General features: G+C 47.0%; 1 protein-coding gene and 1 pseudogene across 2 annotated transcripts in view; both read left to right on the top strand.

Annotated features, from left to right (window-relative positions):
- THSD4 (thrombospondin type 1 domain containing 4) overlaps positions 1 to 7,017 on the top strand; it is a 582,688-nt gene extending 575,671 nt beyond the window's left edge. For both annotated transcript variants that reach the window (XM_033439983.2, XM_033439984.2), the window contains exon 18: positions 373 to 7,017. In XM_033439983.2, coding sequence (XP_033295874.2) covers positions 373 to 515 — 143 coding nt within the window. In that variant the 3' untranslated portion in view covers positions 516 to 7,017. The remainder of the gene's footprint in view (positions 1 to 372) is intronic.
- Positions 7,018 to 7,196: 179 nt separating this feature from the next.
- On the top strand, positions 7,197 to 8,411 carry LOC101279320 (protein transport protein Sec61 subunit beta-like; annotated as a pseudogene).
- Positions 8,412 to 14,592: the final 6,181 nt, after the last annotated feature.

The raw sequence follows: 14,592 nt of genomic DNA, 5'->3' as shown, positions 1-14,592 counted from the left end.
CCTTGTGCCTAGTCATGGAGTTGAAGGGGGTCAGCATCCTTTGGGTATATATTTCATCGTTTAAGGTGCCTGTTGATAACACAGATGGCAATCCAAGCCACCCATCCACAGATAAACTTACATGGGAATTGATTAAAATGGCAATGCACTCAGAGATTTGGTTCCAGCATCCTTATGGCCAAAGTAGATAGATTTCAAGTGCATGTTTAAAGAAGAAGAAAAAAATATAAGCTCTCAGCCCACACTCACACCTCCCATCAGTAATAAACAGCAGGACCAGGATGAAGAGCCACACCCACCGCCCTTCCTTCTTCCCTAAGTCCAGGCTGCCCCTCGTGCTCAGAGAGTCTTTTCTGTTCTCCTCTGCTACAGATGAAAACTGCAAGGACAGGTACTACAACTGCAACGTGGTGGTCCAGGCCAGGCTCTGCGTCTACAACTACTACAAGACAGCCTGCTGCGTCTCCTGCACGCGCGTGGCCAACAGGCACTCGGGCTTCCTGGGGAGCAGATAACACCCCGCTCCGCAACTGTGGGCAGGTCAGGGAGTCTGTGAGCAGTGGGACTGGCTGACTGCTGCCCCCTCCTGGGGGCTCCCTGGCCTGTGGAGCTGCCAGCCAACTTAGTCAGCACCCCACCTTCATAAAGTGTACACACGGTGCCCAGGAGCAAGGCCACAGTTGTCCTTTGAGCATCACCGTGAACTGCTGACCCCTCCTTCAGAGACCTGGCACCTGCGCTCTCTGCAGACCGAGCGGTGGGGACTGCGTGCAGCTCTCGGCCAACTCCCGTCCTGGCACTTTCTAAGTCAGCAGTCAGGCCCTGTCTGGGCACTGCCTAGCCCCAGTGCTGCTGGCCTTTCTAATACCAGCGCCCCTTGGAGAATCAGAGGAGACAGTCCCCCCACCCCAGAGCCCCCCTGAGCCTTGCTAGGATGCCTGCATCCCTCTGTTACCTCAGCCCGCCTGTGCCTATTTTTACTCTCAAAGACATTAGGCTCTTTTCCAGCCTTGTGACACAGATATCTCATGCCAGTTTAGAGCTTTATTGTTTTGCAGGTGTATTCAGAGATATTAGCTCATTAGCGGCTGTGAGCACAGCACTCCAGAATGGGAGTCAGGGAATTAATCTCGTCCCCATTTTACTGACAAGGAAACTGAGACTGAATTTAGGTAACCTACCTGCCACGTTAGCAGGTAATTGACCCATTCAGTGACAGAGCTGAGTCCTGACCCCAGTCGTCTGACCACAAAGCCGTCACCCCGAGGCCTGTCCAGAAGGCTTAGGTCTGCAGTATGTGGCTTCATTTCAGACCTAGAGGCTGAGAAGTTTCCCATTCAGCAAACAAAGCCCAGACCTTTGAATTCTTTCCTCGGGCCAAAAATCAAGTCTTTATCTCCTGTGCTCAGTTGTTTCAGGAGTCTGTTTCTTTTTTCCCTTCCCCCACAGAGTCACAGGTCCTGGTGACAGGACTCCGCACAGTTTCTTAAACCCCATCCTTAATGGAACTATGCCATGAGGTAAGAAAGCCATTGGGGTAGAAAGGTGATTGCCTGAAATTCTGATTCCTCTCCCCAGTGGTACATGCCGCCCATGGAATCCTACATTGTGGACCCTTTGCCCTTTTGTCTCCCAGAGCAGATTTCCAGAGCACACAGCTCTGTCCCCTGGGCTCTCACCCCTTCCTCAGCCATCTCTTCTGGGTCCTTTCCCACACATCACCCAGTGGAAAGTCTAACCAACCTGTCCCAGCAAAAGCCCTATATTTATATTAGAAAGAGTCTCCTTCGGGTCTTTCTGGTTTGTTTTGCAGATGTCTCTCTGTGACTTTTCATCCCTCCCTTCCCCCATGACTCACAACCCATATTCCCCCTCCCAGATGTGAGCACTAAGATCTATATTAATGCAGCCAGCCTGGGAAAAGGGGCTGTGAACTCCTCCACGATGGCCCCAGCGGCAGGGTCTTCCCTGATTCACTTCACATAACTCTGTAGTTCCCGAGGCCTGTGGCTGGAAGGGGAATGCAGTGCATATGAAAGATGAGCTATCTGAAGAATCAGTGAGGATAAAGAACGGGGGACATATATATATATATATATATATATATATATTCTTACACCCACTAAGAAAAATAATCAGGCTGAACAAATTGGAAGCGTATAGAAAATTTATCTTATTTAGTACTATGGTCCTGGGCGTATTTCCCTTTCAAAGTAAGCATTTGCTTTGAAATTCATAGCAACTGAGTTTCTCCCGTGAGCCCTTTAACCCAAAAATCTGCTAATTTGGTGATGATTTGCAGTTTTTGGAAGCAGTATCACCAGCTCAGTCTTGCACACTCCCTTAGGTTCCCACTATCCTTGAGCTTTCAGAAATTCTATTTGGCCTTTTTATGTGACCTTCTCTTTCTGGAGAGCCCCAGCCATCATTTCCCCCAAAGCACCCTATCTCTCCTGATCCTTACGTAACTCATGCAATAAGCAGCAGGACAGAGGCCCAGATTCCTGGGCCCACCAAGCAAAGACAGACCAGAGAAGCCAAGCATATGGCTGGTTTCCATCCAGCACCCACTCTTTCCCTCTCGCCATTTGCCTTTGCTTCTTGTCCCAAGGGAGGGTTTCCTTTATGCAACTGCTCTCAGATGTTGCTGTACAAGCCAGTCATTTGAAGGATTCTTTGGAGGAAGCTTTCTTTACCTGCTGGAGGACAGAGCAAGATCAATGGGTGGAAGAGCAGAAAGGCTGATTTCAGCTCAGATTGTGGGAAAACCTTCTAGCCATCCAGGCTGCCCAGCGCAACAAAGGTATGGTGTCCTAATGAGTGAGCTCTCCAGCCTAAAAGGGATTTCTCCACCAAGTGGGAGGTGAGCATCCCGGGTCCTTCCAACTCAGGATTCTCACGACTGGGCTGGGTGACGGCTTTGTCTCTTTGACATCCAGCAGTGTCCTGTGGCTGCTAAATGTCACCTAAAAGTTATTTAAAGGGACAGTGGTCCTCTCATGAGAACGGCCATCCTGCCAGTTGTGGAATTGGATAGGAGCAAATAAATCAACCCCATGTCTTCAGGGGAAAGAAGTACTGAAACTAGGGGTCTTTTTTCTCTTGCAACAAATAGTTGAGTTAATCTTGGAATTCATTTATGTCTGGAAAGCTTATAAATTGCTAGATGAGGGGTTTTATCAGCTGGACTTGGAAATCCAATTTTTACTAATCTCCTTGTTTCTTATATCAACGTCTAAATGCCTTTGTTCTTAGCACAACACACATGATAATGTCCTTTAGTATTTTCAGTGACAATGTTCCTTTCTCCCTCTAGAGATGCCTCTTTCTCATTTTCTTATCCCCTTATCTCATCCTCTCCTTCCCATGACCCACCATCTCCGTCTCAGTCCTCTGCCTTGTCCCTTAACTGGCTATGATGCAGAAATGAAATTTACATTTTAATACAGCTTTTTTTTTCTGTGTACCAGATTGCCTCAGTCCCTGCTCTGAATTTTGAAATTAGATAAATTAAAACTGTTCTGTGTTTTTCTCACAAAAAAATCAACAAAACTGCAAACAGAAATAGTTTGCTGCTTTTTTTTTACTATCACTTATTAGAAAAGGAAAGTGTGCCTCTTGCAGCCTAGGCAAAAGCCATTCAGTGCAGCCCATTCTCCCCATCTCACGTAGACTCGCCTTTCTCCCCTTAGAAAAGGAACAGCATAAGAAATAGGGCATTTAAAAAAAAAAAAAAAAAAATCTTGTAAACTTGGCCACTAGATGGCGTCAGTTCATTTCATTAACGGCGTGTACAGTGCCCCCTGCTTGCGAGCTGGTGGGGAAGCCAGATGAGCAGGGCCAATGCCCGCCCTAGAGGAGGTGCAGTGTGACAGAAGCGCTCAGAACTGTCCCCATCTGTCCCGTTGCCTTAATTCTCTGACCCAGGGCTCTTGGAGTGTGTATCGTTTACTCACCCTCAAAGTGTTCAGCATTCAACACTCTTTCCTTTAAAAAGAATGACCTTCCAGAGGGATGAAAATGAGGGACACTGGCTTCATTTCTTTTTGTCAAGCTGTGTGGCAGGGAGAGAAACCCAGATGTTACTAGTAACTTTCTAAACCAGTGGCTCTCTTTTTCTTTAATATAGCCACTTCAGAATTTGAATATCTGCTTTCTAATGTCAAAGACACAAATATAAGTGGTAAAAGGAAACATGACTTCCCTTGAAACAGGCTGAATAGTCAAACCTGAGGGAACCTCTATCAGCCTGGCAGGTGGAGGCCAACATTTGATCCTGCCATATGAAACACTCTTTACGTAGCTTAGATGGGACATTAGACACCTTCCTGATGAAATTGGTGGATGCCAAGAAGCTGGAGAGGTAACGCTTGAATGACACGTTCTAGTACCAAAAAAGTCTGGGAGACTAGAACGAAACCTGGGATCTTCAAAATTCACCAGGAAGCAACATAAAGTCCCACCTTTGGATTAAAACAAAAAACAATGCAAGTACAAGGTGGGGGAGATGCAAGAGTTTCAGTGGATGAAGTTCAATGTGAGTCAAGAAAGTGGGATGGAACTACCCCCAAACACACACACACACACACACACACACCACACACACACCACGCACACACCACACACACCACACACACACACCACACACACCACACACACACCACGCACACACCACACACACACCACACACACACACACACCACACACACCACACACACACCACACACACACACCACACACACACACACACCACACACACCACACACACACACACCACACACACACACCACACACACACACCACACACACACCACACACACACACCACACACACCACACACACACACACACACACCACACACCACACACACACCACACACACACCACACACACACACACACACACACACCACACACACCACACACACACCACACACACACCACACACACACACCACACACACCACACACACACCACACACACACACACACCACACACCACACACACACACCACACACACACACCACACACACACACACACCACACACACACCACACACACCACACACACACACCACACACACCACACACACACACACCACACACACACACACACCACACACACACACACACACACCACACACACACACACACACATACACCATACGACATTTAGGCTACATAAGGAGAAAATGTTGGTGAACCGTATTTGTGATTGTTGGAAACTTTAAAAAGAATATTGGTAACATACAACATTCAGATGAGCACGCCCAATCCTGATGAGGGGCACAGACTCTGAGAAGCAGTGGAAAGGACTTCATGAGAATGTTTAGCCCGGAGGAGAGCCATCCTAGGACCAGAAGGTTAAAGCTGCAGGGAGACACATTTTACTTCTTACAGAAGAACCACCTTTCTACAAGTGAGAGCCTTCAGAAGGTAGAGCGCTCTGTGGTTGGTGGTGACTGACCCGTCCCTGGAGGTCTCAGCAGAGGTTTAATGGCCTTTGTCATGGATGCTGAAGGGAGGATTCGAGCACGCAGCTGGGGCAACAGGACTTTTAAGATTCTCTCCAATCTGGACTTTGGTGACTCTGTAAGTAGAACAGCTTCTAGTGATTCACCTGGTCTGGGATGGCAAGTACACGGCACACGTACTTCCCATTTCTACCGTTTTGAACCCAGGGGCGCATCCCTCTCCAGGGCTGAACGTGGCCTCATACCTCGGAGAACCACTAGCCAGTTGGTCAGAGCTGCCCTGTCTGGTCCTGCTTCATAGATGAGTAACCAGTTGTCCCGATGGCTGGTTCCCTGCCCAGGGTCACACACCTTGATGGGGGCAGAACCTCGACTAGACTAGCACCCTTTGATTACCATCTCACTTTCTCCACTCACTTTGCTTTCTTGCGCCTTTGCTGGAGCTGCGTCATTCTCTGCCCTCTCAACCACACTCCTGGTTCTTTCTATTCGGTGGGTAACAGTGGGAGACGGCCATCTTGCTGAGGAAAAGTGACCCCCACAGGGTGGGATTCTCTAGCCAGCTTTCTTAGCATCTTCCAGACGTTGAGCCCCTTGCCTCAGTGAGAGAGAAGCCATTCTGTTACGTAATTTCCACCTTGACCCCCAGATCCCCACCATTCAGTTTGACGGAAGGATATACTTTGTTATAACTTATTATTTTGTCCTTTGTAAATACAAGATGTTTATAGGAAATGTGTATTCTGAACTCTACTGGCAGAATGAGTCACTACACCAAAATAGTTCTATTATTTAGAATATGTTAATTTTAAAGGGATCTAATAGGTATTTATTTACATATTCGATCCACATTTGTGTAAAATTATTTGATACTACTAACCCAGCTTCCCGGAAAGTTGCTGCACGTGATGTCTTATTCCAGGTCCATAGTTACAGTTTAGCATACTGATTAGCCAAATTCCTGGGTTTTAAGATCGAATATAAACGACTCTGCTTTTCGACTCATTCAGGGGTTTTTACCCCTTGGATTATACCTGAAACAGGTCTCTCTGGATTGCCACCTTTCCACCTTGAATATCGTATTTGCTCATGTAATCTGCCATCTCCTCATCCTCAAACATTTGAAGAAGGAATTAGGAGGGTCTGTTTCATCCCTTCTCTTTGTCTTGCCTCATTCCTTAGAATCACCAGCAGGAAGTTGTTCGGGAGGCTGGCTTAGAGCTGTGACGGAGGCAGGGTCCCCTGGCAAGGGCAGGGAGGGGTGTAAGGGAGGTGATGCCTTCACTGCTCTGACCACGCCTCCAGGGCCCCCGCTGGACGCTGCTGGGTGGGAGCTCTGGGTTGTCAACTGCACAGCCAGGAGCGAGGAACCCACAGAATACCCCATCCACCCCAAGTCACCCATACGGTGTCAATTACTGCTTAAAGAGGCGGAGGCGAATTAGATGAGTAAATAATCCTTTCAGCAAAAATGACAACTATTTTTGTGTATGACTAATTTATTTTTATTATTGTAAAAATACAATAAACTGGTTTTAAAAAGTCAGCTTTGTTAACACGTCTGTGCTTTCTCGGGCCTTATTCCATTTCTACTCACGTCGCTTCGCACAGCCCTCTAAAAAGAAGAGCCGAGCCCTTTAGAGATCGGTTGGTCTGCGGGACTTTGGCTCTGGGGGTGCCTGGACCCCTAAGAGGACAGGGAGTGCAGGACGTCAGTCTGCTGGTACACTGGTCCTCGCTGAGGAGCTTAAGATAAAATATTCAGGCATGTGCACTTCTACAGGATTTCAGTTTTGTTTTGTTTTGTTTTACAGGATTGCACTTTTACAGGTATTTCTTTAAACCTCCCCCAGGAGGCAGAAGGTGTTGGGACCCACTGTGCTGATTCCTGCGGCTCCATCCCTCAACTGGAATACAACTTCTTCCAACTCTCCTCAGGCTGACTTTACCTTGGGCTCGAGCTTAGCAGAGTGTTTGACAAAATCTTTCGGGTTCTCTTGATGCCTAATAACGTGAAATACGACTTGGGTCATAAAGCCCATTGAAAGTCACCCTGGATGAGAGAGTCTCTAGTGGAGTGCCTACAGGCTCCGTCCTTGATGCTGCCTGCCCTGCAGCAGCATCGTCAGTAACTCTCAGAAAAGTATTATTATGCCTCAGATGTGCTTCCCATCCCTCCCATCCACCTTTTCTGCCTGGAAAATCTTCATTTACTCTTTTTTTTTTTATTGCGGTAAAATGCAGTTAACAAAATTCACTGTTTTCATCCTTTTAAAGTGTGAACCTGCATCAGTCTCTCCGGCCGCTGGGCTCCACCGCTTCCCCGCTGTCCACTTCAGCTTCCTGCCGCCCTCCCGTCTCCTGCATGCCCGTCCGACCCCCAGTGGCACTAACGTGGTCTCCTCAGGGCGCTCTCCCAGCAGAGCAGTGGCCGCCCGGGCGGCGAGATCCACGGTCTGGCAGAGAAAAACCGCCAGCTGCGGAGAGGAGCGCAGGCCGCACGACCCCGGCCGGCACTGGGGGGATGTGGCGATTCTAAACAGAGGATTCACCGGGGCTCAAAGTGGGCCCGGTTCCAGTATTGGTTATGCGTCTTCTGTTCGTCGCTTCTGTATTTATGTTGCACATTTGGGGCAAGTACACTCGTTCATAGATTCAGCTCCATCCATCTATCTGTCACCTGAAGAAGAAAGGAAAAAACCCCAACATATCTTGGACCAAAAGCATGGTGATTTTCTGTTCATGAGAAAGAAAGTTTTCTGTAAGCTGTTTTACAGGGAACTTAATGAGAATTGATTTTAAGGAATCCATTTTTTTTCTATGGCTCATAAACTTTTTAATTCATAAAAAAGTGTGAAATTCAGTGGTATTTAGTACAGTGTGGTGCAACCATTGCCAGAACGTTTTCGTTACCCCCAAATTCCATTTATTCTTCAACACCCAAGTCAGAAGTCTACCATGTGCCAAACACTGTGCTGAGAACCCTCACACATGCTGTCTTATTAAATCTTCCCAGCAGACCCAGGGAGTTGGAATGTTGCCCCCTTCTAGAAACGAGAACGTTGAGACTCAGAGAGGTTTCGTGTCCAGCTAACACTTGGTGGCACTAGGATTCTACTGTCAGCTTCCACTAGAGGCCGGCCTGTGTCTTTCCCATGTCCATCTCCCCAGGGCCTGGCGTGTCACATGGTCTCAGCATATATTAGTTCCAGTCTCTCTCTCCACATGGATTCCAGTCAAGGACATTAATTGCCCAAGGACTGGATGGGGTGTTTGGCTGTTGATGAGAAAGTGCAGTGCTGTTTAGTTTACCCACGCTCAGCACGACAGTGTGAGCAGAGGCTGCATTTGAAGATGTACAGCTGCCCCTGGGAGGGAGGCCACAAGCCCCTGTTCAGGGGTCAGACCCAAGCTGGACCCCTCGGTCTCCAGTTCTGGGAATGACACATCGTATTTAGGCAGTTGGCCACCAGGAAAGAGCCCAGAGGATCAGGATGGTGACTGGGATGGTGACTGGGATGGGGGAGGGAGGATCTGGAGGGGTAACTGTCTTCAGCCATCTCCAGGCATCTCTAGGGACAGACAACAAGATCTACCTCCAGCAGGTCAGAAAGAGAAGGGCCCGTGAGTCAGACTTGGTTCAAAATAACACGTTCCTGTAATAGACTCAGCGACAGTGACCCTCAAATAAAGAGTGATCAACGATATGCAGAATCTTTAAAAAAAAAAAATACAAATGAACTTATTTACACAACAGAAACGGAGACTTAGAGAATGAATTTATGGTCACCAGGGGGGAAGGGTGGGGGAAGGGATAGATTGGGAGTTTGGGATTGACATGTACACACTGCTATGTTTAAAATGGATAACCAACAAGGACCTATGTTAAAAAAATTTTTTAATTAAATGAGTAAATAAATAAGAGTGATCAGGAACATTTGGGCAGAGGGAAAATTTGAACATGGCCTGTACTTAAGATGACACAACTGAATCCATGTAAAACTTCTTGGATGTGAAGGTGGGGTTTGGTCGGGCAGGAGTACACACTGTGGCAGTCCTAGGGATGAAGGTCACAAGGTCTGCAATTTACTTTCACATGGGGCGTCAGTAAAATTGTGTGTGTGTGCACGTGTATGTGGAGAGAGAGAAAGAATACGTGCAAATAAGGTAAAATGCACTTTGCTGAATATTAGTGAATATATAGTGAAGGGTATGTAGTGTTCGTTACATTATTCTTCTCTGAGGTTTGAGATTTTCTAAAGTAAAAAGTTGGAGGGAATAAAGTACAAAAAGAGGACAGGGGAAGGGAAACTAATATTTTTGGCAGCAGCCAGAGCCAGTCCTGGGTGATGCTTATCATCACTGAGGCTGGGAAACCCTAACTTATTGAGCACCTACTATGTGCCAGGTGTCCTCTAGGTCCTTTTACATCATTTAATCTTCAAGACAACACCTTCAAAGCAAACACTTCATTTTGTGGCCATTTTATGGATAAATAAATTGAGATGCAAAGAGAATACAGCTGGGAAAACCAGGTCTCAGCCAGATGAGGAAATATTTTGATCACACAGGTCCTAAGTGGCTGAGGAAGTCGAACACATATCTGTCTAGTCTCAAAGCGTGTGCTTGTTCCTCTGCGTGGCACTGCCTCTCCACAAGAACTTCATAAATCCATGTGCAAGACAAAAACTCCCTAGAAAACTAACTTAACCCAGAACTTACTCCCTGAGCAAGTAATACACATTACAGCAGATGTTGTTGTTGATCATTGTGGCCTCACAAAGATTCTCATGCTCGAGGTGGAGTGCCCAACAACAGTGGGCAGCACACTTCTATGATATGTACACACATAGACACACACAGAGACACACAAAGACACACACACAGACACAGGGACACACACAGACACACAGAGACACACAAAGACAGACATACACAGAGACACAGACACACACAGAGACACACACAGACACATACAGACACACACACAGACGCAGACACACAGACACACACATACCACTGCCTCCAGAGAAAATGCTTCAAGGAGACGCCTCTACTTCTCTGTCCTGCTTTCATATGTGGATTCCAAAAACGTGTTCTTCAGAGCCCAGAGTCAACCCTGTTTGGAGGCTGGCCAGGTGGGAGGGGGAACAAGAGCAGTGGGACCCAAAGGATCAAATGTGCTTGAACTTGATACCAGTATCAGCCTCTGCCTCGCTCTACCGGTCAAAGCCGATCACAGGGAAGGGAAATCCACAGATCCCTCCGCCTGCTCCTGCCCTCTGAGCTCTGTCTCCTCAGATCCCAGGCATTCTCCCTCGGGATTCACTGTGCATCGCCAGGCTTTGAGCCTCCCCGGTTGTGACAGCCATTCACGCACTCGTTCCTGTGTCCGATGCTCTGCTAGCACTGAATACGCAGCAGCGCAGCCGGAAGACTGCCCTCGGAGCTTACGTTCTAAACAAGGATGTAGACAACTCGCGTGTGCTCGGCACGTCAGGCGGTGGTGTGTGTTGGGGCAAACAGCCGAGCTGAGAAGGTGGAGGGGCAGCGGTGGAGACGGGCAAGGGGTGTGACTTTAAATAGGATGGTTGGGGCGCGGGAGAAGCCGGCCACGTGGATAGCTGGGTAAGGGTGCCGGGCGAGGAGCGTGCCGGAGTCGAGCCCCCATGGCGCACACAGGGTGTTCAGGAGCACTGGGGGAGCGGGGCAGCACAGGAGAAGATAAGGTCAGACCCTGGGAGCCAGGGACAGGCTGTGGATTCACCGTGAGACAGAGGAGAGGCCAGCCGGGGATCTGGGCAGAGGGGTGACAGGATCCGAGTAAGGCCAGCAGCCGGACGTGAGCTGCCATTTCTGCCCTTGCAGGAGCTGTGCCCCAGACACGTATTTTCCTGGTTTAAACCACGGACCTTGGAGGCAAGCTGAGAAATACCATCTCAATGAAAATGTTGATTTATGAAACTCCACTCAGTACAAGGTAACAAGAGCCATAAAGCCCTTCAACTTTCACTTAATAATTCCATGCCTGGGAATTCATCCTGAGGAGAGAATTTAATAAAACAGTGTTTTCCCAGAGTGTCTTCAATAACAATTTTTTTCATTTTGTGGTTTCATGTTAATAATAATCATTTTTAAATTGGCATGAACATGTCATTGTAAGAGCTGTGTGACTGTAATGAGATTGAACATTCACCTATGCTTAGAAATTTTGCTTTATCTTCACCTTTTAAAAATTATAAATAGCACTGCCATTAAAATAATTGTGCATTAAAAAAATATAGGCATGGGACATCCCTGGTGGCGCAGTGGTTAAGAATCCGCCTGCCAATGCAGGGGACACGGGTTCCAGCCCTGGTCCAGGAAGATCCCACATGCCGCAGAGCCACTAAGCCCATGTGCCACAACTACTGAGCCTGCGCTCTAGAGCCCGTGTGCCACAACTACTGAAGCCCACGTGCCTACAGCTCATGCTCTGCAACAAGAGAAGCCACTGCAATGAGAAGCCCGCGCACTGCAGCGAAGAGTAGCCCCCGCTCGCCGCAACTAGAGAAGGCCCGTGTGCAGCAACAGAGACCCAACACAGACAAAAAAAAAAAAAATATATATATATATATATATATATATATATATATATATATATATATATAGGCATGAACCTATACACCACGTCTAGTTGACCACCTTACGGCCCAACAAGGCCTTTTGTTTCCAGACCTGGAACCAGGTAGTGTTACATTAATTGTCATGGGCGAGCTAATACGTGAAGAATGGAGTTGAATTCAGCAGTAAAAGGTTTATTCATGCCAAGCAAAGGCCAAATTATGTCACAGACTTGCTGTTTGAAGCAAGGATCCACAGTAGGGTGGGTAGACAAGAGTGGTGAGTTACTTGTCATTAATGCCAAACCCAAAGGAATTTCCACCATGCATTTCCACCATGCATCCATGCTGTGAGTGGCAACTGAGTTTCAACAAAGCATTATCTATCGTATCAGTGATGTTGCCTTTAATTCTGTTTGTTCTGAAATCGTGTTTTTACTTAATTGGCAGTTTCATTTTGATTATGTAGTTCTGTAAGAGTTATAATCCCTCTACTTAGATTCATTTTTGTAACATTGTAATTAAGCATTATCTAATTCAACATCCCAGGTGAGTGAAACAATTATTTTCCTTTACAAGTTGTCTGAAGTTACTCAAGCATGAGCAACATTGGAATAACCAGTAGCTTGAAGCATCAGACAATTGAAAACAGCTGTTCCAATGCTGATCCGCTGATCACCTACTCAGGAAGGGCTGGCTGCTCCTTGGCTGCAGGAAGGGCCTGGGAGAGCAGTCAAGGTATCATTACCTGCCCCAGCCTATTCATGAAGGTCCCCAGGTCACCAGGGCTTCTCTACAAGCAGGCCCTGACAGATGGGTCCAGCAAGGATTCAGGAACATTCAGTTCATTTATGCTGGTGGTGACCACACTCTGGGGGAAACAACAGGCAGGTCTGGGTCCAGAAAGTTCTCCAGCTCCCAGGCTCAGGGCACCCACCCTTTATCATCACTCAGGCTCTCTCCCAGGTGATCTCAGTCATCATCTTCTGGGCAACCTCCTCCCACCACCTTTCCATCTTCCCTGCTCTCCCAGCAGCAAGAAGTCAACATCCCAGTCTCTTTTGCTCCATCCCGACTCTGTGCCGAATGTCTGCTGAGTGAGACGTCCTCTGGGACCACGTATGTTTGCCTAAACCTGTTGCTTTCATACTTTCTTTTCCTACCCGTAAAGTATAATGTGACAAATATTCCTAAGTCTTAATTCAGTAAATGTCCTTCCAGCTCAATGCTCCCCAAACCCTAGTAATCTGGGGCTTGAGGCAATCACCTCTAAAATACAGAAAAGCTGAATTCTAGCCAAAAACTAGAGACAGCTCTAACCATTTTGACAAATCATGTCAACAGTTCTTATGGGAATAGGAAATCCTCCTCACAGCAGAACATATCTTTTAATGCCAAGCTGGCATTCACCGATGCAATTCAACGAATCCAACATCCATTCCATTCAGCATCCATTTCCTGGATATTTATGATACGTCAGGAGCTCCAATATCTCAGAACAAAACCTTGCAGAGACTCTTGTCATGGGGTGAGGGAGACTCCAAAGAGCGATACTCTTTGATGTTTTGGTAGAAAAACAAATCTATGAGCTAAACACTGGGTAACTTTGCCAGGATTCGTCACTAAAATAGTTTAAATCTTCTGCTTGAATTTGCAATGGATGGACTTTTTTTCCTTTTCTGTAGTTTCTAAGGAGAAATTCCCAAATCTCTTGTGCTAGAATGTGGGGAGTGAAACAGTCCCTGGAGTAGACAAAGCTTTGCTCATGGAGTAACGTCTCTATCTTGTGGCCATTCTGGGTATTGAGAGTAGATTAAGCTCCCTCTAATTCTGTGACTTGGTACAACCGTGGATCTTAGATCTGGGAGAGAACTTGAGAGGTCCTCTAATTCAGTCCCCTGCCTTCACACAGGTAAGGTTTCTTGGCTCCATTATTTTTTTACTGTAACAGCCCAGAGAGGTTATGAGGCTCAGACAAGGTCACACAGCTATTAAGTACCTTACCTGATAGTCCTGCAATCCTCTTGTCACTTTTTTGGAAGAGAAAATCTTTCTTCAAACAAAATCCTACCAGTTATAAAACAGACAAACACAGAGGTGTTCTGGTTGAAGTGGAGATGGGCTACCCCTGCCAGCCCCTTTCCTCAGCAAACTTTGAAAAACATTTTCTTATATCAGGGGCTGCTCCCCTGGTAAATCAATGCGGAAACATTACTGTAGAGACCTGGGAAAGATCCCTAGGAAAATATCATTCCATCCTGAGGTAGTTTATTATTTGAACAGTTTTCTGCTCTGGCCGGATAAAACCCTTTTATTAAAGCACATTCTCTTTCTATCACGATTATCCGCAACTCTTCATTTTTACTTCTCCCCAGAGGATCTCTAGGTTGACTTGTTTTCAACTGCAAGTAAATGGTTTAAACCTCCTATGACAGAATCAGTGGCCACACTGGCCGTGGGTGTGAGGGCAGCAGGAATGCATGTGGGCTTGCTCCACACCAGGCCCTGGGCCAGGCTCT

Source organism: Orcinus orca, chromosome 2 (genome assembly GCF_937001465.1).
Source record: "Orcinus orca chromosome 2, mOrcOrc1.1, whole genome shotgun sequence".
Taxonomy (NCBI): domain Eukaryota; kingdom Metazoa; phylum Chordata; class Mammalia; order Artiodactyla; family Delphinidae; genus Orcinus; species Orcinus orca.
This window is presented reverse-complemented; position numbering and strand designations above follow the sequence as displayed.